General features: G+C 47.2%; 1 protein-coding gene across 2 annotated transcripts in view; it reads right to left on the minus strand.

Moving 5' to 3' along the window:
* PHF12 (PHD finger protein 12) overlaps positions 1–23,513 on the minus strand; it is a 38,491-nt gene extending 14,978 nt beyond the window's left edge. The window contains exons 1-4 of one of the 2 annotated variants that reach the window (XR_008200998.1): positions 22,946–23,513; positions 22,113–22,294; positions 3,197–3,269; positions 225–618 (exon numbers count right to left, since the gene is read on the minus strand). Coding sequence is in view for 1 of the 2 variants with exons in the window: in XM_052657149.1 (XP_052513109.1) it covers positions 225–618; positions 3,197–3,269; positions 22,113–22,294; positions 22,946–23,011 (715 nt within the window). In the remaining variant the exon portion in view is untranslated. The remainder of the gene's footprint in view (positions 1–224; positions 619–3,196; positions 3,270–22,112; positions 22,295–22,945) is intronic. The other variant, XM_052657149.1, reaches the window with a different exon arrangement.
* Between the last annotated feature and the right edge of the window lie 3,655 nt (positions 23,514–27,168).

Consider the following 27,168-nt stretch of genomic DNA (forward strand, 5'->3'; position numbering starts at 1 on the left):
TGTATTCCACACCGCCCGCCCCCTGCTCCATTTAAAGTGATACTGGGAAGGGTGGAAATCAGAAAATTGAGTAAGCATGTGAGCCTTCTAAGATCCTTCCACAAACCAAAACAGGAACTTGAGACAGTGGCTGCCCAGACAGCGGCCCCCCAGGCTGCACAGCCTCCCGGGTGGATGGCAGCCCCTGTGGAAGCGGGCTGGGGGGATAAGGCAGTCTGGCTGACCTGGCAGTGCAGTGGTGCACGTCAGCTCATTGGGCAGCTGGAACTGGGTGGGGTTCCGCTCCATGGCGGCAGCGATCAGCAGCTCAAAGGGCCGCCTCAGCTGGGGCTGCACGTAGTCCGGCTCTGCGGCCACTGGCTCTTCATCCACATCAATGATGTCCTCGTCGACGTCATTCTGCTCAGAGGTGGGGGTCTCCGTGCTGGCGTTGGATGTGGGCGTGCCAGGTCGGCTGGCTCTCCTTTCCAGGATCCGGGCATGGGCAATGGCCTTGAGTTCAGTTTTGCTAGCTGATCTGTCCAACAAGTCAGTGTCACTGCTGGGGGATGTAGTCCGTTTGCCAGATTTGTCCACCAGTCCATTGACATGGCCCAGCTCCTTCTTCTGCTCTCGTTTCTGTGCAAGTGAACAGGCGGGCCCATCACATAGAGTATCACAAAACAGAAAGCGATGGATGCTATGAGTCCTGCTAGACCACTCACCAAAACCGTGAAGGCCTCTTAGTATTACAGACTCTCCCACCTGTGGACTTGGAACACTGGTCTGTGAAAGTTGACCAAACTATGGCTGAACTAAACTACAGCTGGCAAAACCACGGGGGCAGGCAATCAGAAAGCACCAAAGTCAGAAACAAACCACACATCATATGATACACAGTGTCTCCACACAAGGTGGGGGTAAAGGGATTAAAAAGTTAAAGCAGTGAGAATAAACTCAGACTAAGTGAGAACACTGAGAACAACTCAGGGAATCAAGGACAGAGAGCATTGCTGTTTGCCTTGGGAGTGTCCTGAAGGGTTGTTAAGAACTTTTCTCAAAATAAAGAAAAGTCTGTAGAAGCAGAGGTAAAAAGTAAAACGGGCAAGCCTAACTCCCCATCCAGGGATGTTGGGTGCTGGCTTGCAAGGCAACCACAACAAGGTGGAAGGGTGGTGTGCGGAGCAGAGTGACCCAGCAATCATGGTGTCCAAGAATGGTGGCTTTCATGTCTCCAGTTTAACTAGAACTCTGAAAGTGACACTTTTTGAATGGAAAGGTGGGGACAGGGAAAAGACGAAGTGCACAGAGCAGGACTGAATGACTGACAATACATTTTCCTCCAAGGGTCCAAGCAGACTGAAGGTTTAGCACTGGGGTCCAGCCAGGAGACCTGGGATCTTGTCCCAGTTCTGCCACTGATTCCCTATGACCTTAGGTGATTCTGGCTGGAGGGCAGGAATTCCTCTATGTGTGAAGTGAGACTAGTAAAACCTTTCTCCTCCTCCTCTCAGGGATTTGGTTGTGACAAAGAGCTTCAGATACATGAAAGGGATGGCTCTGAGATGGGGGGAATATCTAGCCTCCACTAGGAGTGAGACCTGAACATGAGAGGTTGGTGAGGTCCACAGGAGGCCATTTCAACCCCCTTCACTGTACCTAAGGGAAGCCAGAAGGCTGGGAGGTGGTGGTGGTGCAAAAGGCAGATATGGCATGGGTAGACACAGAGGTCCACTTGAGAGCAGGGAGTGGCATTGTGGGAAAAGCACACTATACAGAAAAAGGCATACTATAGTATAATCCCCCGCAAGTAGTTCTGTTTAAACTGTTGAAGAAGTAATAGAGCTTGGAGTCAGAAAGTTTGGGGTTCAAAACCTGATTCAGTCAATTCTTTTGAGTACTTGGGTTAAGTTCTACAATTGTGAACCTCAGTTTCTTCCTTTTAAAAATGGAGATAATAGCACCAGCACTCATAGTGGGCTGTATGGATTAAATGAAACACATGTAGAACAGCCAGCTATGATGAGCGCCAAAAACAATGTTAGCTCCTCTTCTTCACCCCCTTTTCCTGGCTTCGTCTCTTCTGCCACAGTAGCTCCCAACCCTGTCCAGTTCAGTTTCTTTGAGTGGCAAGTTTCTGAACGGCCTCTTGGCTGACAGATGTTTCTAACTAGCCCCACTCTAATCTAGTTGGGGACACACAGGCAGAGATCCTGGGAGCAGGAGAAGCTGGAGGACACCTGCTTTGTGGACATCAAGAGAAATCAAGCCACTGCTCTGGTAGGGCGGTTGACTTGGCCTTGGTTTACTTTTTAATAGGAACTCTATGCACACATTGAAAAAGTGTCTGCCTAATTGTTAACTTTCTTCTTAAAGGCTAAAAACTGTTACACACATCAACCACAATCTCTGAATCATCTCATCCTGTTTCTGCAACAAAGGAAGTCATCATTCATTGTGACATCATGTTGAGGGGCCAGGAAAAGATGTGATGTCACAACAAAGGACAGTTGCTTGGTGTGTGATTAGTGTGGGGGTAGGGCAGCGGATGGTTTACAATTCACATACAAATTCTAATCCACAGTCTGTAATTTGAGGATTGGGTCTCACTATCTGGGTGGAAGCACACTTACTTCCTTTTTTGATAAGGGAGCGTTTGGCTTTTGAACCCCACAGAAGTTCTCAACATAGAAAATTATGTTCTCAAAGCCAGTACTGAATTATCAAAGCTGAGGGAAGGGGAGCTGAAGAGAGATTAGACAACCTGGGGTCCAAGTGGGTCAAAGTGCTCTCCACCCCCCACACCTGGCCAAGCCTCTGGGGACCAGTGACTTATTTGCCTCGAGGTGAGGGGAATCCTTTTTCTATCAAGCTGCAGGGGTAGCCTTCTTCAGCCCCTTTCGCCATGGATACAGCTGCCACTATGTTCAGGCCAGTTATCAAGAGGTCTACAAGAAGATCAGACTACCCCTGTCACTAGTGAATGAACATGTCTCAGTAAATTAACACACCTCTTCAGCCCATTTCAGCAGCCCATGTTTGGATTTTAGGCCCTACTAGATTCTAAACAGTCATCATAGGGCGCGTGAGGGTGATTCGGGGCTGGAAGAGATAAGAAGGGACGAAAATGCCTTCAGGGCCAGGCCGTTGTGGCCTCCGTTATCAGCGGTCTGGATCTGGCATTTGGAGCGAAGCCTTCAGACAGCAGCATTCTTACCTTTCGGCGAACGGTGCACCGGTGGCACATCCACTCCCCAGGGGGCAACATCTCTTCGCTCAGTGGAGGGTTGCTGCGGAAAGACAAGCGCACGGCTAAGCAGCTCACCCACCAACGCCACGGCGCAATGCCGCATGGTGCTCAACTTGCATTGTGCAGTTATACATCTCTTATCCTTCAAAATGCTTACTTGGCCCCATTTAGAGTAACCTAAGGAGTGAGCATCCCTTCCCACATCTTAGAAAGAGATGCCAAACCCAGAGCTATGAACACTGGACTGACAGGGAAAGATATAATGAATTGGTCTGGAGTATTGAAGAGTCATTTCCAAACTCTGCACCATGCTAATAAAATCACGGGGAGAGAGGTTCTCCACTGCCTTTTCAAAGTCAGCCAGTGGAAGTCCACAATCTTCCACCTGCTGTTCAAAGCTGTCTGTCACAGGGTCCCCTTCCATCTTCCCAGGCCCTTTCTGGGAACTTTTCCCCCTAGTTAAACTGAAGACTTGCTATTTCTTCCTCTAAAATTCTTCCCCCTGAAAGCTATGCCTATCAAAACCCTATTCACCCGGCAGGGCCTGCCTCAATCAGCCTATAGTAGATGAAAGATGGCTACAAATTCTCTGCTACCCTTCCACCCTGAAGCAGTCCATCTCCTTCCTCTGGAATTGCCTTGTCTTTTTCTGACCACACCTCGCGGCTTGCAGGATCCCAGTTCCCCAGCTAGGGCAGGGATTGAACCCATGCCCTCAACAGTAAAAGTGTGGAGTCCTAACCACTGGATCACTGAGGCATTCTCTCTTGTGACTTGTTCTGACCAACAGAATGCAGCAGAGGTGACAATGTAGGAACTTCCATGACTGGGTCTGAAAAGCCCTATAGATTCCATTTTTACACACTTGGACTATTCCATCTCAGAGCCTTGCTCTCATGCTGAGAGGTCACACAGAGGAGACTTCAGGAACTCCCATCAGCTCCAAGTCAACAGCCAGCACCGACTATTGCTACATCCCTGAGTCATCCTGGATCATGCCAACTCAGCTGAGCCTCCAAATAACCACAGTCCCAGATAACAGCTGAACAGAAAAACCACCCTGCTGAGCCTAGTCAACATGCAAAGTTGTGAGAGAGAGTAACTAGGTTCTGCTTTAAGCCACTGAGTGTTGGGGTAGTTTGCTACCAGTGGTAGGTAACTGAGCACACAACTCCTCCACGCACTCTTCCCAGACTACTAAGACATCCTTCTTATGCTTTCCCTTGTGTGACAATGCTCTTACTTCTTTTATCAAAGGAATCAAGACAAGGACTGGATCTCCTTCCGTCTATCTTTACAATAGAGAGGCTGCATCAACAGTAGTCAAAGTCAATACTGAATCAAAATATAGCTGTGGAGGGCTGGTCTTACTGATTCTCCAGATCACTGATTTCCATTAAGGTTTATAAGAATCATAGGAAACTTTATTAAATTCCTAGGAGGGTCACATCTATCATGCCTCTACAGCAGTGGTTCCCAAAGTGTGGTCTCCAGACAAGCAGCATCAGCACCATCTGGGAACTTACTAGAAATAAAGCTTCTGTCCAAAAAGATACATGCTCCCCAATGTTCACAGCAGTGCTATCTACCATAACCAAGATATAGAAGCAACCTAAATGTTCATCGACAGATGAATGTGTAAGGAAGATATGGTATATATAAACAATGGAATATTACTCAGCCATAAAAAACAATAAACACCACTTGCAGCTCAGTGAAGTCAGAGAATGACAAATCGTCATTTATCACTTATGTGTGGAATCTAAAAAATGACACAAATAACTTACTTAGAAAAAATACTTGCATAGCAAATTTATGGTTACCAAAGGGGATAGCAGTGGAGGAGGGTAGGGTGGGGGGAAGATAAATTAAGATTTTGTGATTAACATACATACACTGCTAAATATAAAGTAGGTAAACAGCAAGGACCTACTGTATAGTGACGGGAACTATACTCAGTATCTTGCAATAACCTACAACGAAAAAGAACCTGTGTGTGTGTATGTATGTATAACTGAATCACTTTGCATACACTTGAAACACGACATTGTAAATTAACTATAATTCAATTAAAAAATTAAAAAGAAACACAAATTCTGAGCCCTTACTCCAGGTCTACTGAATTAGAAATTCTGAGACAGCCTCAGCAATGTGTGTTTAACAAGCTCTCCAGGTGATTCTGCTCAACACCCAAGTTTGAAAACCACTGCTATACAGAATAAGGTTACATTTATGCTTAAGAAATTCCTACATTTGGCTCCTGGGATTCACCAACTTAGAATGGTGTGGAGGACTTTTTTTTTCATACTATATGAAAAATGCTAAAAACAAATTATTTTATATATATAGGCTATGGATATATAAGGACTCTTCCTTAAGCCCTAGGCCTTAATGCTAGGCTGCTTTACCTTTTTACCTAAAAAGCATTTAGCTTGACAAATTTTCCTAGCTCCTGCTTTGTCAACACATCCCTGGAGCCCTAAGCATACATGTCAGGATGTCCACCGAGCCCTCACAGCTCATTGCTTCCTATTCAGTTTCCCTGGTGGAATCTCAGGAGGATCCTTACCAGGAAGCAGAAAAAAGGAGGCACACTGGCCTACTGAGACAGGCCTTCGAGCCCTAGAGGATCACACGTGAATGTCACCTGTAAAGTCTCCCCTAGTTATCTCCAACGTATTTCCTCACAGGCCATATCCAAACTAATGAAATGCATGTGTGTAATTTGCAAAGGCCTACAGACTCTGCTATGCTTCAGCAGCTGTCATATTAAAATTAACCCTGAAAGGGCTGTCATTTCTGATTCTGTTTTTCATCATTTCTTTTCATCTGCCTACTGGCTTTGTGATTTGTTATCAGGATTACCTACACCAAACATGTAAAGCAGGCAAGGGTGAGGCAAGGTGGCAGTGGCTTAGATTTTTTTACCAAGATGTGAATGCCCCCCTGGATGCTCTTCCTGCCTTCCTCAATCTATGTCTAACCCTGCTGGCAAAATAATTCTGCCACAATTCTGATCATGCCAGTCTCCTAAGTAAAAGCCCTTCCATATCACCCTCCAACCAAAAGGATAAAGTTCAAGCTCCTCAGTACTGCAGGCCAGGAACCTGCCCCTTCCCCAGCTCCATTAGTCTGGTGGCTCCCTACACAGCCCACACTGTTTCTGAACCCTGTGTCTCTCTCTGCTCATGCCAGAGCTGCTACCCACACCCACAAAAGCTGAGCCTCCCTCCAATCCTTCATCTGGTGAACTCCTTATCTTCTGGCGCTCAAGTCAGGCATCATCTCCAGGAAGTCTCCTGACAGCCCACGATCCTTTATGGCCCTTCTGGGCCACACTATATACTGAACTCTCAAGGACCCGAATCCCGCTCTCTGCCTCAGTTACCTTTGTATTGCCATACTCTGCATAATGTCTGGCACTCAGCAGGTACACAATAAAGCTTTAAAGAACTGGGGAACACAAAATGAATGGGCTTCTAAGAGGGAATGTAACTGCCCCCTGGCCAAAGTCAGGAGATGAGATGAGGCAATGTGGTTGGGTAGATACTTATTTTGGTAGTTAAATCACACATGAAATTACTTATGTTTTCTGTCACAAAACAATAAGAAGATATCAGAATCAAAGTCCATACCTGCAAGCCTAAACTTCATACAGAAACATCCTACTTAAATCCTCTTTAAACAATTTGATTTATCTTTCTTAACACAGGGGTAAAATGCTTAAAATCCATACTAAGCAGCTCTCAAAAGTAGTTCCTGGTTGGCTTCTAAAGGATCACTTTTAGAGATATCATGCTTAAGAACATTTCTCAGAATCCTAGATTATGGCCATCGGCTCCCCTTGTCTGCCCTGAAGTGTGGGATGAGGGCTGCGAGTTTAGGGAGTCGTGCAGGAAAGTCAGAGCGTTGTCTCCAGGATGAATACAGACATTTAAAAAAGTGAGGCTTTGCTGCTTTCTTAGAGACAGAACATGCATCTTGAAATAAATTTGAAAATATGGTCTCTTGAGAGAAGGCAGTAATATCTGAATAGGATGAATAGGGAAGGAAGGTCTATGTTTCTCGAAAATGACCATCACAGTCGTGGCTGGAAAACAGGAACCACCCACCAAGCTTTCTCATGATGATGATTCTTTCCTCTTTGCTTTGAGCAATTCCTTTCAAGCTATTTGGAAGGCAGTTTTTATAAAAAGCTTTTTTTTTTGGCCGTGCCGCATGACATGTAGGATCTTTAGCTCCCTGACCAGGGGTTGAATAAGCGCCCTCTGCACTGGAAATGTGGAATCTTAACCACTGGACAGCCAGGGAAGTCCTTAGAAGGCGGTTTTTCAACTCAGACATCTAGACAAAGATTCATGAAATGGCTCAAGGAAAGACAGGCTGCCACTGAGGTAGGGTAATGCGCTTAGAAACTAGTGCTGAAGATGCTGTTTTGCAAGCAGACTAGTTTTGTTCTGTATCAGAAACAGTGCCAACAGAGAGGATTCCAGGGAGAAAGGAGATTCTGCAGCCTCGGGGTCGCTCACACACACATCCTAGGACTCCCCTGCCTCATCCACCCATCTTAAAGCTCCTTCCCTCATTAGAACAGTGTTTTCTAAGTTAAGCATGCAACTTCGAAACAATTATATGCATGCCAGAGTCTTTAAATCATAATACGCCTGTCAAGAAGAACATGGTTCCATCCCAGCTTCCTCTCAATCCTGTATATCAATGAAGACAGGGCGCTGAAAGCCATCCTCTACAGAAGCAAATGATTAAAAGTTAAAGTCAGGTAATGCTGAAATTATCAAAGTTTCTGCTGCTCAGCAGTAAAAACCATAAAAACACTACCGTGAGCCAGTGCCGCTTGTAAAGACATCAATGTGCTTCCTAATCACTATGCTTAGAAACAGCAGTGAGAATCTCATTTTACATCTGCTGTATTACGGTTCACAAAGTGTTTTCACAGATGCTCTCATTTGATCTTCACCATCAAACTGAATATTCTTACTCCCATCATACAGGTATCTCCAAACTGATTTATCTAAAGCTATAGTCAGAAAGCAGCAGAATGAGAACCAAAATCAGCTTCCTGGTTCTTCCAAATCTTGGGCCCAATCTGTTTTTAAAGAACCTTTGCGAGTTCTCTTATTTCTGGGGAAATCACGGTAATTTCCTCAACCACAAGGTCAAACATTTCCCTCTCCATTAGTCTTCATTTATTGAGTTCCCACTGCTTCCTAACCAATGCCACACTGGAGGTACCATGCTGGAGGAAGGACACAAAGCAAACCAGTTATGACCTACCCCGTCAAGAAACTCAGCCTCTAGGGAGAGAAGACCAGAGTCATTCACCTACTCAAGTATTTACTGGACACCATGTTATGCTCCCCAGGCAGTGCAGTGATAAAGAATCCACCTGCCAAAGCAGGAGACACAGGAGACACACGTTCCATCCCTGGGTGGGGAAGATCCCCTGGAGGAGGAAATGGCAACCCACTCCAGTATTCTTGCCTGGGAAATTCCAAGGACAGAGGAGCCTGGTGGGCTACATACAGTTCACGGGGTTGCAAAGAGTTGGACATGACTGAACTCTCTCACTACCCGCCCCCCGCTTATGCTAAGCAATGTACTAAGTGGCAAGACTTCAGAAACGGTCCTCGCTCTCAAGGATCACAGTTGAGAGGCAACGTGAAAAGGACAGATGGTATCGAGACCACAAACAATCAACTACAAACTGCTTCTTGGCATATAGACCTATGTAAGACTCAACTATTCATGGATCCCAGACAACCCAGAGCCTCAGCAGTTTGGTCTTTTGTACCTGCAGGTGACAGTGGCCCCTCCCTGATTCTTTCTACACCTCAACAACTGCTATCCAGCAAATGGTAATTAAGCCAGTGAGCTTCTAGAGGTGACGAAGTTAAGGATCTTGAGGTGTTCATGAGGAGACTAGTCTTATTTATTTTTTTAATTTTACTTTTTGGCCATGGCGGGGATCATGTGGGATCTTAGTTTCCTGACCAGGGATTGAACTCATGCCCCTTGAAATGGGAGCACAGAGTCTTAACCACTGGACTGCCTGGGAAGTCCTGAGACTATAGTTTTAGAAGAAGAAGGTGTATTTCAGTATTGCGATGACCTACCTGATAAAGGAAGGTTCTGGGAGTGGAGACATTTCCCTGCGAACAGAGACTGAAGTCCACCAAGCATACAGTGGTCCACCAACCACTTTTAGGTTCCTTCTGAGAACTAAGTCCTGGGAAGAAAGGTGAGCCCTGGAAAAGTGTTCTGTACATGAGCTGGCTTGTCTTGGAAAACTGGTAGCTCTTTAGACCACAGGCCAAGGATCTTTATTTTATTTTCTGGCTTCAAAGAATATGGCCAGCAGGCCTAGAAGACAGGCCCCTTCTCCCCAGGACAGAAGGGTGTCCTGGGGGCATGGCGCTCTTACAGAATATCTTTCCATCTTCACGGCTATGGATGTTTCCTTCCAGATCATTTGTTAAAAGGCAATTACTGCAATTACTGGCCAGAGAGCGACTGTTCACTGCTCCTCAACTTGCTATTTATTTTAACCACTACCTGATCTTGAAGACATTGTAAGCTATAAAATACTTCACAACAATGGAGCTTTAAATCTTCAGAGATTGTACAACTGAAGGATATTCATCTCACAGAGTAGCTCTCTGTGAGGCCTGAGAGGGCCTATAAACTGTTAACAGTAACATCTGCACACAAACCAATTAAAAAGCTGGTCAAAGGGGCTTCCTGGCAGTCTAGTGGGTAAGAATCCGCCATGCAATGCAGGGGGCACCAGTCTGATTCCTGGTCCGGGAAAACTAAGCCTGTGTGCTACAACTGCTGCATCCCATGTGCCTGGAGCCCGGGCTCTGCAACAAGAAAAGCTACCACAGTGAGAAGCCTGTGCACTGCAACTAGAGGAAGCCCACGGGCAACAATGAAGACCCAACACAGCCAAAAATTAAAAAAAAAAAAAAAAAAAAAAAAGCTTCTCAAAGACATTAATTATTTCAAGCGAAAACTCCTAAACCTCTGCTGCGGGACTCTAGCATCTGAACTCCCACAAACAAATCAAATGATGTGCCTCTGTTGCTGAAGAGGGTGTCTAGATTGGTCTATTGAGAAAACCACAGACATACACCCCTCAGCTAACTGTTATGCCTGCGCTGGGTCAAAGATTCAAAGTCCAGAGCCAGATGATCCCAACTTACAGCTAAAGAATGGAAGAAGCCCGGTTTTAATTTAGAATGTCTCTCTCATTCACTAATGAGGCTGCAGCTCACCACTGCAGGTGGAAGACGTTGGTAGTTGTCATGGTTCTTGGCTCTCTAATTAAGAGGATCTATTTCAAGTCATATACCAGTGCGGTTGATCCCAGTCTAACCTCACTCATCTCCCTCGCCTATTAATACATGTGAACCTGCCCAACATTAACATTTACTTCAGATTTAGTCGCTACCAGCGGGACCTGTTGCTCCATAGCTCTGTGCTAATTATCCATCCAGCACAAGCAGTTTTTCAATATAGAACTGGAAGGGAGAGGGGGAGGGGATTGAGAGAACAAAGGGAGGAGGGGAGAGGTGAAGGGAGACAGGGAAGCAGAAACACTGCCTTTTATTTCAGAGATCTCTTTTTTGCATCACAACATGCATTTAAAAATGGTATAGGGCTCTGGACTTTTTTTTTTTTAATATGTTGTTTCTGATGTATGGCTTGCAAATGTCCATCCAGCTAAGTGACACTGACATTTTAAAACTTGAACCAAAGGCAGTCGGAGAGACATGAAAATATCACCTAACCAAATTAAAAGCTTTGGTGTATGTCTTAAGACAAAAGGAAGCAGGTGGACGAAGAAATACTTAAAAGAACACACTCCATTTTCTCTCCCTGGACTGACAAAATATTCTATGTAATACACATAGGAACACTGTTCAAACAGCCTTTCTGTACACAATACACCAACAGCCTTCCACTCGGTTCTCTTCTAAAAGAGGTCAGTCAAATGAACTGGTTAGGGTCCCTCCTGTCAGAACCCATCATTCTCTAAGAATCAGAAGCTCTCCAGCCCCACAAATGGTCATTTCAGTTGAAATAAAATATTAGACTAAGAAAGATTTCACCACCTGCAGCCCCCTTCCCCATCATCTGTATGTCCCCTCCCCTTTTTGGGGTGGTGGGGGGGTGTTCAGCCAGCAAACAATAGCACTGAGCGGTTCTGATTTTTAATTTCACAGTTCACGGGTCTCATCCATCCACGTGAGGTCCACTACCAGATAAAAATCCTGCATTTATATTTAACGGCATTGTGCAAGACCGACTGCTGAAGACAATACATGCTCAGAACAGGCCTCTTCTCTGACCGGCCCTGCTGCTCTTGGCCAGCTCAGGAGATGTGTCGGCACTAGTCAAAGCGGGATCGCTGACAGGACCATAGCCGTGTCTCAGCCTCCCAGCAGCCATCTTGATCTACAAAGGCATCTACCCGCATAGAAAACAAGCCTTTTATAAACTGAAATCAGTTTCTGTCCTGGAAAAGCTAAGAGGTGACGGTTCAAGTTTAATTTAAAAACATCTGTTTAAATTAAAAGCTGTATTAATCATTCCTCAATTTACTAGTCTGTGTTTTGAAGGAACAAAACTTCATGAAATTTAAATGTCAGAAGAAATAGTAAGCTTCCCCTGGACACTTGTGTGGGCATTAGCTTTTCCCTTCGCAGATGGCCTACCTTTCAAAGGCAGGAAAGATGGCTACACTGAAAGATACTTTAGAGATGAAGTGGAGAGAAAGTTCATGGGGTCCCTGAACCTTAATTTCTTCCTCTCCTTTATCCCAGCTACTGACTCAAATACAGCTAATGCCACAAAGTACATAAAAGTACACACACTGCTGGTTTTTTCATGCAGAGCCTCAGTGGCTGTGTTAACAAGGAGGCCAATGCAGTGCCAGACCATTACAAACGCCCCATTGAGAAACTTAGCTAGTTGCGTCACTTCCACAGGCATATAATCCTTTCAAACTAGCTGACTGTGCCCCCCAATTTTATTGCCTTCTATGTAGAGCTTCACTGGCCATCCTCCCAGTGAAGGACACCTGGAGAAGAGGATTACAAGTAGTGCAGGGCAAGGAGGAGGTGGGGCAGACCACCGACAGTTATACCAGGTGTTTGCCTCTGCTAAATTCTCTACAAGCCGAGCCCCGGTGCCACAAGACCTGATCACTGGTGTGGCTGTTCTTGCAATCCTGGCTTCTCTACAATGGAAAATGAGCTGGCTGCAAACATTTTGAAAATGGGCTTCATTCATTCACCTAATGATGGATGCTGGAGTCCACTTGTTTTAGAAAAAAGTCGATATTCTGGCCTCAACAGTCACTTTTTAATAGTCTCAGGGAACATTCCATGGGAAAGTAGAACAATTTAACTGTGTATTCCATAAAAGTCTCCGAGGTATGGAAAACTGGGTACTGTTTTGTGGTCAAATTTCAGTGGATGACCAAGAGTAAGGAAATAGCCAGACCACATTCTTCTTGTGAACACAGCTCAGGGAATCTGCAACAGTTCACATCTTACAGATACCGGGCCTAAAATTCTATAAAGGTTGGGAAAACTGAAAACAGTGTAACATCTTAGATGTAGGGAGACCAACTATTTGAAATCCAGCTAAATGTGGAGAGCAGGTTTCTACCCATGGCCCAGCTGCTCTTCCCCAGGAAGGATTTCTGCTTCATTTACTCTCCTCTGACAGGGTCTTCTTTAAAAAAAAAAAAAAGGGAAGGAGGAGGCATAAAGCTACCATTTGGGCCGAAACAGCACGGGACTTATTCCCCTCTTCTTTGACTCTGCTGCTCGCCCCTCCCCCAGTTTCACTCAGAAACCTCAAAGCTCCCCGCCCTGCCTGGCTGAAGTAATCTCCTGGGCACGCTGTCAGACTGTGCTGTCGTGGTTTGATGCCACAGCTAAGTGCTGACTTGGGCTTCTGAAGCCTTCCAGTTATACCCCTGGTGACCTATTTAGGAGCTAAACACACTTGTCAGAGACAGCACCATGATTCTTCCTTTCTGCCCACTGTTCTCTCAGATGGTCCCCAACCAAAGAACAATCACCCTGAAGGCCTGAAAGTGTGCACACAAATGGTAAGACTTGTGGAAAGCTTGCATGCAGCAAGCATACAGGCCCTGGACAGGAGTTCTTTCCTGTGACTTAAATAACCAGCAGCCATTTTTCTTACTTCAATGCCACAAACTGCAGCCCAAAGTCAAAGATGTCTGATATCATGGAGTCAGGTGTCAGAATTACCTTGAGTTAGATGACTGTCATCTCTGCCAGGCAAAACTGAGAGGACTACCAAGGAGGGATAAAGCAAAACACAGATAATAAAGCAAAACAATGTCAATATCAGCATCAATAAAGGTCAAAATTAGTGACAGAATTCTCCCTACATTTAAGATGGTCTTTCATAAAAATGGTAAGCAAGGTCAAGGAAAGTTAAATATGGCCAACCCAGGTAGAGGACTATGAAATATTACAGGTTTAGACACATTTAATGAGATTCACGTAGTAAAATATTCACAATGTATTTTGACCAATAACTGATGATTGTTCATGGAGAAAGTTCACCGTGGAGTTTCTCCCTAGTGTTTTCAGAGCTTCGTTAAAACCAGGAATCAGGAGAACTCTGACAGTTAGTGAACATGGGAATTAAAAAGCGCCCAGCTCATCGCAGGAGCCCATGGGCTGGTAGAAAGAATAGGAGCAGCTCCACACTGCCCAAATTTGTAATGCAGGGACTTTTCTAAACTCACTCAAAGTTCCATGCAGTTCATTAGCTTTTCTGCTCTGTTCTTTGCACAAGTGCAGACAGGGGAACAAATACCCAGCATTCTTCTGAGGATCACAGCTGGATAAAAGCCTGTAAAATGTATTGGCGCTGCCTCGAATTTAACCTTGCTAGCAATTCTGAGGTACCCCCACTCCTGCCTGGCCTGGAGGTACACTGATGTCTTTGGCCTATGGATAAATTCAAATCCCACAGAATCCTCTCCTGTTTTGTGCTGCGCTGTATTCAGACGTGTCCAGCTCTTTGCGACCCCATGGACTGCAGCCCTCCAGGCTCCTCTGTCCATGGGACTTCCCAGGAGAGAATACTGGAGTGGGTTGCCATTTTCTTCTCTAGCCGATCTTCCCCACCCCAGGCTCAAACCTCCATCTCTTGCATCTCCTGCACTGGCAGGCGGATCCTTTACCACTGAGCCACCTGGGAAGGCCTCTCTCCTGCTCACTTGAGTTTATTTCAAAAATAGCCTTATACAAGCCCAAAGCAGTGAGAGAGACCAACGTTAGGTTCAGGCATTAACACTCTATACCCCGTAACTAAGGCTTTTGTCCTTTCAAGACCGGGAAACATTTCCTGGGAGATACCCTGGATAATTTGTCAGAAAATAGGAGAAGGGCAAAGATTAAACACCCAAGCTACTAATACATAGGAAAGCAAACGTAATTAGGGAGAAAGGAACGGTCACCGTGTTTGTGTTAACAAAGGTACCATCCGCTTCGAAGAACCCAGACATCATTTCTGTTACCCAACCAGTGTTTATCTTTGCACCTCTTTCATTTGTGACACCACTAAGTATTATGCAACAGTGAGCAGAGGAGATGGGTCAGTCTCCGGTTTTTAACTAGTTTAGTGAGCACTGAGTATAGGATTGCAAAAGGGAAAGAAGTGTAGTTCTTTGAACGAATGAGTCAAGTTTTTCATTACTTAGAAAATGTCATCCACCTGCAAGGTATACCTAGAATTTGCTTATTGTGAATTCAACACGAGCTGTGTGTAACAGCCAAGCCCCTTTTCACTGATGGGTCAAATCAACGATTTCTCCTTTTATCAGTGTCCAGTACATACCTCAGTGTCTTTTGCCTCCCATACAAAACTTCATCTTTAGAAAAAAGAACAAAAAAGACCAAAAAAAAAAAAAAAAAGATTTCATCTTTATTCTTATTTGTTGAGACTAGATTTAGGAAAAAAAAATTAAGGCTTAAAGGATGAGGAATTTGATATCTGGAAATGGCAGGCAGAAAAAGGAGTCAGCCTCTTATTCTTCTGAACTGTTCTCGAGTCATGGGAAAGGCAGTCAGCTAGCGACCTGTGCATGCGGCCTGGGCACAGTGACAAATCCGCAACACCAAAGTGCCTTTCTAAAATTTGGTCTAGGACTTGCACTGAATACAATGTCCTCCTCTTGCAGGAAACTGGCAGAGGGACAGCTGTACTCCTGTCCTGTCCCTTGGGAGGCTAGCATTATGCAGAGGTGCTCTCAGAAGTGTCACTCACTGAATGGCAATGCAGCTGGCCCATGCTGTACTTCCTAGGGGCTTTAAGTCAAAGGAAGACCAGTGGAGAGGGGAAGACAAACTCCCCCCCCCCCCCCCCCCGCCCCGCTCTAATTACTTAAAACTCTGGCACTTTAAAACTAGAATGCATTTCCAGGAGCCTGTGCTGCATTATCACAGTAAATGCCATCATAACCTCAACCAGAATTTTCTACCAGGTTGGCCTGCCTAGCTACACACCCAAGGAATTGCTGTTTATGCATTGAGGGTGGGACACAAAAGCTCAGAGATGGATTTTAAAACTCTTACCCAGAACCCAAAACAAACAACAATCAACTTCATCTATTTACTATTGTGCTAGCAACTTGTAGAAGGAAAAATATACCCGTTTCTGTTAAGAAGCAGGACACCTGCATTTCTAGGGTACAAAAAAAACACACCCCTCCTGGTTTCTTTTATAACCTGCATAAAACCTTCAAGCAAACAGTCTCTGCATGCTGTCCCCCTGTTTACTGCTATCTGGCTTAGATATAAAGATACATATAAACGGGTGAGGAGTTCACTGCAAGGTTCGAACCAACTTTTTGTTCTTGTTAACTGGGATCAAAAAGCTCACTAATTCGTCTATAGTTATGTCCACCCCAAGGCTGTTACCTATCAAACTGAGGTGATTAAAACCTTCCTCCTTAAAGCAGGGCCCTCCATGTATGAGAAGTGCCTGTACACAGAAACTTTCTATTGTGGCTGGTGGGAGACAGGTGGCAGATTCTTTTTTATACATCCTCCATGGTAATTTCTAGCTTTACTTTTTTGCTAAGAGTGGTCACCCAGAAAAGCTAAAATAGCAACATACCAAATCATTATAAGGTTCCCTCTACTGAGACACATCATCCTGAGTTCATGAAGAAAAATCCTTTACTTACTGTCTCAACATAGACAACATAGGCAAAGACATTAAAATGTGCTTAAATCAACCATCTTTTACTAGGTAAAAGTAAAAATTAAAAAATAAGAAGATAGGGGAAGTGAAAAGACAACCCATAGAATGGGAGAAAACACTTGCAAGTCATATATCTGACAAAGGACTTGTATCTAGAACACATAAAGAACTCTTACAACTCAATAATAAAAATACAAATAAAATCAGACAAAGGATCTAAATAGACATTTTTCCAAGAAAATATACAAACGATCAAAAAGCACACGAAAAGATGTTCAATACTGTCAGCCATCAGGCAAATGCAAATCAAAACCACAGTGAGATAGCATGTCATACCCATAGGATGGCTTTAATCAAGACAAGTAATAGCTACCACTGAAAAGGATGTAGCGAAACGAGTGCTCACACAGTGCTGATGGCAATGCAAAATGATGCAGCCACTTGGGAACATAGTCTGCCAGTTCCTCACAGGTTAAATACAAGAGTTACCATACGACCCAGTGATTTTACTCCTGGGTATATACCTAAGAGAAGTGAAAACAGATGTCCATGCGAACGCTTGCACTCAAGTATCTATAGCATGATTATTCACAAGAGCAAAAAGAAATAACCCAAATAGTCATCAACTGATGAATGGACTTAAAAAATATGGTGTGTGTGTATACATATATAAAATACAGTACTCATACGTAGAATCGTTTGCAGCCATAAAAAAGAAGGAAGCACTCACAAATCTTAGAAGGGTGAACCCCGAAAACTCACTGAGCCGTCTTGAGTACCACTTGTACTTCTACTCAAGAGCTTAATAAAAAACAGTGTTTCATGCAACACACAGTAGTGACTATCTGAATTCCTCTTCAGTTCAAATTAAATTTATTTGCCTTTATGATCTGGCTTTCAAAAAATTCTCTTGGAAACACACTTGATTAAGAATTTTAAAAAGACCAAGATGAATCTCACCTCCAAGATTAAAATGAAGGCAGTACCTAAATATGACTTTTACACATTTAAACACGTTAACAAACAAACAAACATAAAAACCCCAATGCTACATAACTCATTTACAAAGGCCTCAAACACTCCTAACGTATTAGTGGAGCCCATCTGTAAAGCACTTTGAGAGCCTTAAAGAACAGCACAAGATCGACATTTTGTGAGTAAACAACTCATCCCCAAAGTATTATCCTTGTATTTTTATTTACTTTTTTTATCCTTATATTTTTAAACAGTGTTTATCTGTTATCTTTGAACTACAGCACTCATTTCATTAGAATTGGCCCTTGAGCCCCACGTTAAGTTTACAAAACCTTTGGTAAAAATAAATGAAATAAATCTAAAAAAAAGTAAAGTTCACAAAGCATGTACATTGAAATTGAGTTAAAGTTAAATGTTAGTGGAACCTCGATGTCTGAGTGGATCATTTAAAAACACTACACATCCAGATTCCAACACAACACAGCAAATGCAAAAATAAATAAACATAAAATCAAATTAGGGTTGTTTTTTAAAGAAATCTTTTAGCCGCTCTGCACAGCATGTGGGATCTTAGTTCCCCCACCAGGGATTGAACCACTTCCCCTGCAGGGGAAGCAATATTAAGCACTGGATCTCCAGGGATGTCCCAGGTTTGTTTACTGTTGAATCATTTTACTCTGAGGGGGCAGAAGGGAGGGAGTTCAGATGCTGTCATCTCCATTTCTTCAGTGCCAGGCTTCTGAGCACTCAGAATGTCAGAAACAAAAGATTTGTAAGATAACACTAAAATAAATGTATTTTAATTCACCACTGGCTTGATACTATTCTAACGATAACAAAAGCAGAAAAATCACCCCCTTAGAAGTTCAAACAGTATATAGGTTTTCTACAAGGCAGTTTTCTACTGTGTGTGAAACCTTTCTTGTTATGACTCACTGAAAATTAAATATGCAAAACTCCAAGCTGAGCTTAGTTTTGCCTGTGCACAGAGACCTTTTTACTCTCATTCTTCGAAAACCTCGTTTTGGATCTTGCTGCCAACACCAGAGAGAGGAAAGCCGGCCAACAATTCCAAATATAACATGCGGAGGCAAATGCTACAGAAATCTGTCTGACGGGAAGCGACCATGCTGAGGTCTGCGAGGGAGATGCACTTCCAACCAGACCATTCTGGTCCCTCAGACTGTCTGCAGCAAAATGCAATCAGAAGGAACTATTTAGGTTCCAGTCAGCCTCACTAGTGATGCCCTACGGTACTCACTTTGCTCCTGAGAACAATCCCATCCATCTCAAACAGAAAGATGGGGTCAGCTGCAACTAGAGCTCTAATTTTTTTTTTTCAAAGGCTAATTTTTAGGGACCAGTCCATGGAGATCAGTATTTTCAGAAAGCTCAACAATTATGATAAAGGTCAGGTTCATCAGGGAACACTTGAAAACATCTCTTTCTAGTTCTCTAGGGCAAATTTAGTAATCCTTACCACCACTCTGAATAACTGATAAACCAGTTAAACTTGGATAAAATGGATTACCCTATTACTTAAACAAATGTGAAGACATCAGCTCCTCAAGTTCAATTCTTCAGTGAGTCCAGGATTCTGAGCACAGGACAATCCATTCCCTCACCCAGAAGGTTAAAAGAGAAAACCCAGAAACAGGGCTCCCGGTCTAATCGGGAAGAAAGGTTCCTCATACACAGCACTGGCCCCTGAGAAAAGACAATTAAAACAGCTTATTGGACCAGTCAATTCCTCCAGTAGGTTACCTTAGAAAAATCCCCTGTGGTTATGGCCATGTCACTAAGTCCAGCAGGTGAAGTTGCTTAAAATCACTTCTGGAGCATTTTACTAGATCCTGTTCACCGTGAGATAAGCTGGTCAGGCACCCCAGAGACTGCAAGAGGACTTGTCTCCCGGGGCTTTGAATGGAGACCTGCAGCAGCACTGCGATTACGACCTAGAGTTTGCAAAACTCCATCTTCACTTCTGTACATTCTGTACAAGAGGAAAATCATCATTACTATGCTTATGTAAATAATCCAGTCTTAGCCAGTTAAAAAGGGAAGCAAAAGAGAACAGACACACCTCCTAACCTCACTCTCACGACACAAATAAGTGATAATGGGACAAATTACCGAGCACAATCAGGAATCAAAAATTTCTGACACTATTAACTGCTTGACCTAACTACTCTGGTTGAAACAGTTAAAGAAATACTTCTCCTGGGCTAGAAAGAGTCTGGGGTAGGAAGCAGTAAAGTGGGATAAACCTCACTTGAAAGAAGGCTTCCTGCCTTTGTACCAGTATCTACAATGTTTTGTGATTTTTGTAACTACTCAGACACATCAATGTTACATTCAGTACTGGCATCTTCAAAGAAGGAACTGGAGATGTGAAACAAGGGCTGTCTCATTTACTAGGATTCTCAAATCTCTGATTACCAGTTTCCATTCATGGTCTTAAAAAAAAAAAGTAGTCAATGAAATGCACAGTCTGAATCTCAAAAAGACAGAAGGAAAAGCACCTCCCTCTCTCCTACCAGCTAAAGTAGAACTGTTAATTGTTACAACTTGACAAGACTTGGACTCATCTAGTGCAAAGATTCAGGAATTAGGTTTTAGAGTTTAAAAGCCCAATCTCCGCAAAACAGCACACTTTCCCCCTGCCTGAGGTTTTTAATAAACAATTTCAGCTTGATTAAACAAATGATAATAAACAGCTTACAAAAGTCTCACTCAATATGGGAATCACCCTTCTTCGTTAACATTCACTTCATTCTAGAGGTAAAATATTAACCCATGTTTTCAATCAAGGAGTCTACAATTCACTCTTAGTATGTATCAAACACAATCACAACACAAACAAAAGCAATAGGGATTAACTGGTAAGCAACACACCACCACCCAGTACAAATCTCTTCTGTGCTCAACAACAGCACAGGAAATGTGACAGGAGATGGCTTACACCTTATAGGAAGCAAAGGCTAAAAACCACAGACCCTTCCTGCTGGCCTTAGTCACTAAGCAATAAAAATTTTAAAGCCATCAGCAAAGATCCCTCCAGGATAATCATTTTTGTCCCTGCAACATTACAAGCCAAGATGGGGTGCTTTCCTGGGCAAAGGAATTTTGGGAATGGTAATGGGAGCTTCCTACAAAACTTCTGACCACAGACTTAATTTGCCCAGTATCACTCATCTGTCTAATAAGTGTTCCCAAACCTGCAATTAGTACAAATACACAATAGGCACTATTTCACCAACCCAGGGGCGGAATGTGAATGGAACTGTGTAGAGAGCTTCAGGAAAACCTCATTTTATGGTATGTTTTTTTTTTAAAGAGAAGGTTAAAAATGGCAATATCAAAAACGGGTGGGAACAAACGCAACAGCCCCTCTCTTTCCCGCTCTCTCCCCAGCCATCTCCTCTCGCAAACATCTGCCTCAGTCAACTGTTGCTGAACAGAGCAAAAGCCATCCGAACAAGAATTGATCGGGGTCCTGGCGCAGATGTGGGATTTTTGAGGAAGGCCGAGGTGACTTCTCCAGGCAGGAGCTGGAGTTTACACTCTTCTTGGTCGGATTGTTCTGGGCTGAGCTGATGAGGAGGATCAAGCAGCCGTCGACTAACCCCGGTCCCTCCCTCCCTCTACGGTCTCTCCCCTCCCCTTGCGTTCAGTAAGTGGGGGGGAGGAAAAGTGCCCGGCTTTCCAGCTCTCCGCTCCTTAAAAACGCCCTCGCGGAGCCAGCGCACACAGAACCCCGGCAGCAAAGAATTTTGCAGAGAAGGGTTCGCCGATCCGGAGCGGAGCAGTGAAATCGGCGCCCAAGGGCAATTTTAATTGTCTAACCCGGCTCGATTTCCTAAGAGGCGGCAGCGCGGGGAGGGGAGGGAAGAGGCAGGCAGCTCCGACAGGCAACAGGGGCAAGCGGCGGGAGAGAAAGGGGACCCCAGCGGCAAGACCCCAGCTCCGGCCCCCGACGAGCTTCCGCCGAAAGGACTCCGAGGTTACCCCCACCGTTCCCCGGGAGACGTCTGCAAATCATATATGCAGCCAAAATGGCGCTGAGAATAAAAATATAATTTAAAGGCGGGTCGCCATATTGTAAACAGAGAAGCAGAGCACAGACGGACTCAGAGACACCCTCCATGATTTCTTCCATGGCCGGGAGCGCCCGGGTGCCGGGTCCCTCAGGCCTGGACCAGGGCAGCTCCTGCGGCAGAGGGCTCCCGCGCACCCACCCCGAGGACAGCCCATCCCGGCAGGAGCCCTAGGGCGGCGGGCGGACGCGCGGGCGGCGAGCGGCGCAGGGCCCGGAGCTCCTCCCCTTCCTCCCCCGCCACCGCCGGCCGTGCCCCGCCGGGTCCGTCCCGGCTCCCCAGCGACTTCCAATCCCAGATGGGGCACTCCGCACTCCTCCCCACCCCCACCTCGGGGTCCGGACCTACGGCTGCTCCTCCCCCTCAAACGGCCGGATCCGGGCCGCACCTGGGGGCGGGGAGGCGCTCGCCCCAGCGGCTGCAGAGAGCTAGCGGCTGCAAGCGCCCGTTATCTCGGCCAGCAGGGGTAGGCCGGGTGAAGGAATGTGCCGGGAAGGGTCCGCCAAGGGGCTCCGGAGGGGGTCCCCAGACCTTACCAGCACTGGAGATGGAAGGCGGCCGGGCAGTGGTCACAGCACAGGAGGTCCCCACCTTCTTTGCAGCTATCGCAGCTGTCGTGGTTGGTGGCCCTGCCGCTTCTCCGGGGCTCCTTCTCAGGCTTCCGACTCCGCTTTTCGGCCTCGTCCGTCTTGGGGGGAGCCAGCAGAGCTTGGATTTGCTGCACACACATACAAATGGCGTGTGTGCACACTCGGAGCTCCCGGGCGGTCCGTCGCCCCCCCGGCGCGGCTTCTCCGTCACCCACCCCTCTCCCCCCTTTTGTCCTTCTTCCTCCCATTCAGGTTGCTCCCAGAACCTCTTAGCCCCCGGAACCAGGGGGAGGCCACCCTAAACGCGTTCCTGCCGCACAACAACGAGCACCGCTTCTTCCAAATGGGGAGGATCAGAGTAGGGGGATGGGGAGAGGGTGCGCGGTTCCCTTCTCGCCACTTCCTTGTATGGACAGTGGGGGACTCCAAAGCCAGGCTCGGGAAGGGCCTGAAGCCCGGTACCCGGACGTGCTGGGGGAAGCACAAAGGGGCCGACAAGAAGGGGGTGGGGAGGCCCGCCGGTGCAAAGAGATGGAGTGGGTTGGCGCTTCGGGAGAGCGAATCGAGGTCGGCGGGTAGGTGAAGCTGCTGCAAACGTCCTCGGCGGCTGAGCTCAGCCCCCCGAGTTGCAAAGATGGGAGGGAGAGTCTCGGTGAGGAAGAGCCCCCCCCCCCTCCCCCGGCCCTCTTGCGCTGCGAGCTCAGGGCCGGCTTTGTGGGGCGGAGGGCGGAGGTTCCCTCCCGGCGCTGGGGGAAGGGGATGAGGTGGGCCACTCTTACCTCCATCAGCCCCCCCGACGTGTCCAAGTCGTACACGATCGTCTTGGTCTCCATTTTCTCCCACATTCATCCACCTCCCGGGCTGGGCGCTCTCTGCTCCGGCCCCCCCAACCCCGGGGGGAGGGGGGAAGCGGGGGGAGGGGGCGCTCCTGACCCCGGCCCTTCTTCTTTTTTCCAAACACGGGTCCCGACTTCCTCGCCCTGGCTCCCCCCCACCCCCCGGCCCCCAGTCCCCGGGACGGCAGCGTCCTCCCCACGGGCCGTGAGGGGGGGGAGCGGCCCCTCAGCCCCGGCCCGGCGGCTGGCTGCACGGTGGGTCCCGGCTCGGGGGGGGTCAGGCCTCGGCGGGGCCTAGTCCCACAGGCTAGAGCCGGCGCTGGCGACCGCTGGTCCGGCCGGGAAGGCTGGCGGGCGCTGCCATCCCGGGGTTGGGGGGATCGGAGGTGGGGGGTGAGAGGTTAGGTGAGGTTGTGGTACGTGAGGTGACTGCGGGGAGGGTGATGGGGGGTGGTCCCCGGGCTCCGCCTCTCGCCGCCGCCGCCGTCTGCGTCCCGGCTGCCGCGCACTTGGCGCAAACTTACCGCGAGCGCCCGCAAAGCCACCCGCGCAGGCGCCCCGGGATCGCCGCTCGCCGCGCGCAACCGCAGTGACAGCCGGCGGCCGGGCTCCCGCGCAGCCGCAGAGAGGGGGCACCCCCCGGCGCGCAGCCGCGCTGGCATTCGTCTGGAGCGCCGATGCCCCGCCTTTCAGCCCTGCGCCAGCGTACTGTCAGGATAGGGCGGGACTTGCAGTCTCGCGCAGGCGCTTGGGAAAGCTCCAAAGGGTCACGGCGCAGCCGCACGAACACCGGGGCTCTTCATCCATTGGTGTTTGAGTGTAGACCGAGAGGACTCTAGTCTCGCGCAGGCGTGTTGCGGATGCTCCCCTCCCGCCCCACAATAACACGGCCGACGCCGGCGCAGGCGTATTGTCACCAGAAGGCCCTAACAAGAATGCTTCTCCTTTCGCCATTTTGGTAGTGGGTTATAGACTACCATGCCCTTGGAGTCCTCAGGCGCGAACAGAAAGAAAGTGTGGTGTTGGCTGGTGCTGGTAGGCTGTCGGTGACAGCATGTCCTCCTAGGGATGTTGTACTGGACTGTTTGGGTCCAGCGTCAGGTGTGGCTGGACCAGGCGCCATGTTGGTAAAGAGAAAAAGAAAAGCCATCGCGACGGAAAACGATGGTTTTGGTGTCGGGTTGGATGGCTTCTGTTCTCTCTTCCCTCCTGCTCCCAGCAGTAAATTTTAGCCTGAGCATCCCTGCCTTTCGTAGCAATGGCACCGTGGAGGTCTGCCTGCCCGACACCACCCTCTTTTGATTACTGTCTCTGAAAACCGCCCTCCAAGAGGAAACCAAAGGCTAAGAGTTTGTAATGCTGACAACGCCCAGCTACCTGCCCGCAGTGGACTTCAGCTCCCAGTTTGCAACGCGCCGAGGTCCAAAGGGCGAAGGGAGAGCATTGCACCCTGGGAGCAAGAATCGCGATGGGTCTGGTGGATTCTGGGAGCCGTAGTTTCGTGTGCGTGCGATGCAGTGTAATGTACGATGGACTCGGGGAAGAGCGAGATACCTTTCAGAGCTGCCGCTGTATGCTGGGATTTGTAGTCTGAAGGTCTCACCTCGGACTCTGGGCAGGGCTTCACGCTCTCCACCGCGCCCGTCCCTCCCCTTGGTGCCATCTACGAAGATGGCCAGTTGCCTCTGCCTGACTGTAGATGAAGCGGTGGAGGAGGGAGGGGCATCATTGCGCCTGATACGAGGTGTTTAGTTGGCATTGTTACCAGGTAGCTGTGTCCTGGCTCACTTTTGATATTAAGGTATCCTTAGCATTCTCAGAAACCTAAAACTGGAAAGGGCTTAAAACCGAAAACCATCTGTATTAACCTCTTCATTTCCCGATGCATAGAGAAGAGTAGTGATTGCCTAGTTCATATAGTGAATTTATGGCAGACCTAAGAATGAGACATTTTTTTAATTCCCAGGCTAGGATACTAACTGCCTGAACGGCGTTGCTGCTTTGGGGTGGGGGATAGTAACGAGGATGAGTCTGATAGGGTGAGGTCGTGGGTGTGTGGTCTTAGGTTTCTGTTCTTCTGACTTTCCTAATGATCCGGTTGGTGCCTGGGAAGAATAATAAAGTCCTGGGCCTTATTGATCAAGCAGGGGAATATGTCATGTAGATCGGCCCTCTCTACCCTCTACCAGCCTCAGCAAACAAGAAATCTTAGTGGCTCTGGGACAGAGAGACAAGGGCTGAGCTAGAAGTATAGAAGTGGCTGGACCTTATGTCTTCTTAGGCAGTATTTCATGCTAGAGATGCTCAGAAGTGGGTATATCACGTACCCTCTCCTACTGGCTTTCTTCCTACAGCTCAGGGCCCAACCATGCTGCTGTGTCAGCCTGAAGGTATTATGGGGCAGATAAGTAAGTCACTGGCACATGCCCAAAGAGTAAGGCTTTGCTTTGATCAACACCGTCACTGCAGTTGAAAACAGACATAGGCATTAATGGGTTAATGAGGGAAATAATACTTGGCTCTGTTGACAAGTACCAGGGTAACTAATCACTCCACACACCTTCCTCTCAGAACTTGGAGGGTGAGGTCAGCCCAGTGGGGCTAGCAGTTGGTGCCACCTTGGAGAGCTCCAGCCCTGGATGTGCCAGGGGGATTGAGGAGAGCAGGTGGGATACACATGCTTTTGGAAGTGACCTCTTGTGGCTAATGTAGGCACTGCATTCTGCTTGGACTGGAGCCTCTCCATCCAAGGTGGCTTGTGGTAGAACCAGGAGGTGGCCAGCCATAAGTGATCCAAGATCTCCGTGTTGGATAACTTTAGAAGTTCTGGTTGCTGCTACCATTTCTGTCTTCTGGCTTCTGAGTGCCCACAACTCCCTGTTGCCTTCCTTCTGCTCTTATTCTGGAGAGCAGCCTTGCAGAGCACACCTCTAAGCATGGATGTGTGTGATGCAGACCAAGCCTGGCTAAACATATCCCAGGAGATTCTGGGGGCCATAGGGAAGGGGCATAGATGCTGGGAGGGACCAAACAAGGCAAACTTAAGCACATCCTCTTCAGTCACCTCTTTCTGGAGTCCATGGACACAGCTTTTGTTAAATTAGAAGCTAAGCCCTCTAGGCTGCATTGCCTTCGCACTGGACAGTCTGGATGTTCTCTGAGGCCAAGACAGACCAGAGCCTCACATTCAGGGACTCAGTCTCTGATTCCTATTCCAGTTTCCTAAACCTTGCTAGCTGGAACGAAGTCAAGGAAGAGAGGCGTCAGGTTTTCTGGGCTTTTCAGCAATATGATGGGTTTGAGGACAGACTTAGGACTATGCCAGGCTTTGGTTCTGGACCTAGCAAAGGGGAAGTGAAGCACTGGGATGGCCGAGCATTTCAGTTTCTGGGTTCCCACACCCCTGTGGCACCAACCTTGGGGCCTCTCACTTCACATGCCAGCTGTCACATTGATCTTGTTGGGACAGTAGTCCCTGAAGCACTGGCACGTGGCTACTTTTTGTTTTCGTTTGACTGCACATGAGGCTTGTAGGATCTTAGTTCCCTGAGCAAGGATTGAACCCAGGCTGTCCAGTGAAAGTGCTGAACCCCAAGCACTGGAGCCCCCAGGGAATTCCCATGACTGGTTTTTGATAAGGTCTGGAGATGATCAGTTGGTAGGTTTAGCATGCCTTCTGGCCCTCAAGTCCACATCCCATTTGTCTCCCACCTCCCTTCCCTCCAAGAAAGCACCATCCACCAGGCCATTGCTTTTTTTTTTTTTTTTTCCAAAAACACCATTTTAATGGAAACAACAGAAATAGAAGATTGTTCTCTGACTGGAGCCCAGACCCCATATAATACATTACATGTACAAAGTAGCCTGCAGCCAACTCCTGGGCCTCTCCCTGGGATGCTTTGACCCTCTGTTCCATGCCAAATTCCTGCACCCGTGGACCTCTGCGAATCTCCAGAATATGCCTGCCACTCCCCTTATCCCAAAACACAGTGGCCAGGAGGGAAGCCTGACAGGTTACTGGGGTTGGAGGAGGGGAAGGTGGGCAAGAGGGTGTTTTTCATAGCCAGACTGACATCAGGGGAGAGTCTCCCTCTCTTGGGGTGTAGGGCCACCAGGGGAGCAGTGGGGGGTGTCCTGCTTTGGTGTGGCACGTGAGTGGTGTGGCC

Source organism: Budorcas taxicolor, chromosome 19 (assembly GCF_023091745.1).
Source record: "Budorcas taxicolor isolate Tak-1 chromosome 19, Takin1.1, whole genome shotgun sequence".
Classification (NCBI taxonomy): Eukaryota; Metazoa; Chordata; class Mammalia; order Artiodactyla; family Bovidae; genus Budorcas; species Budorcas taxicolor.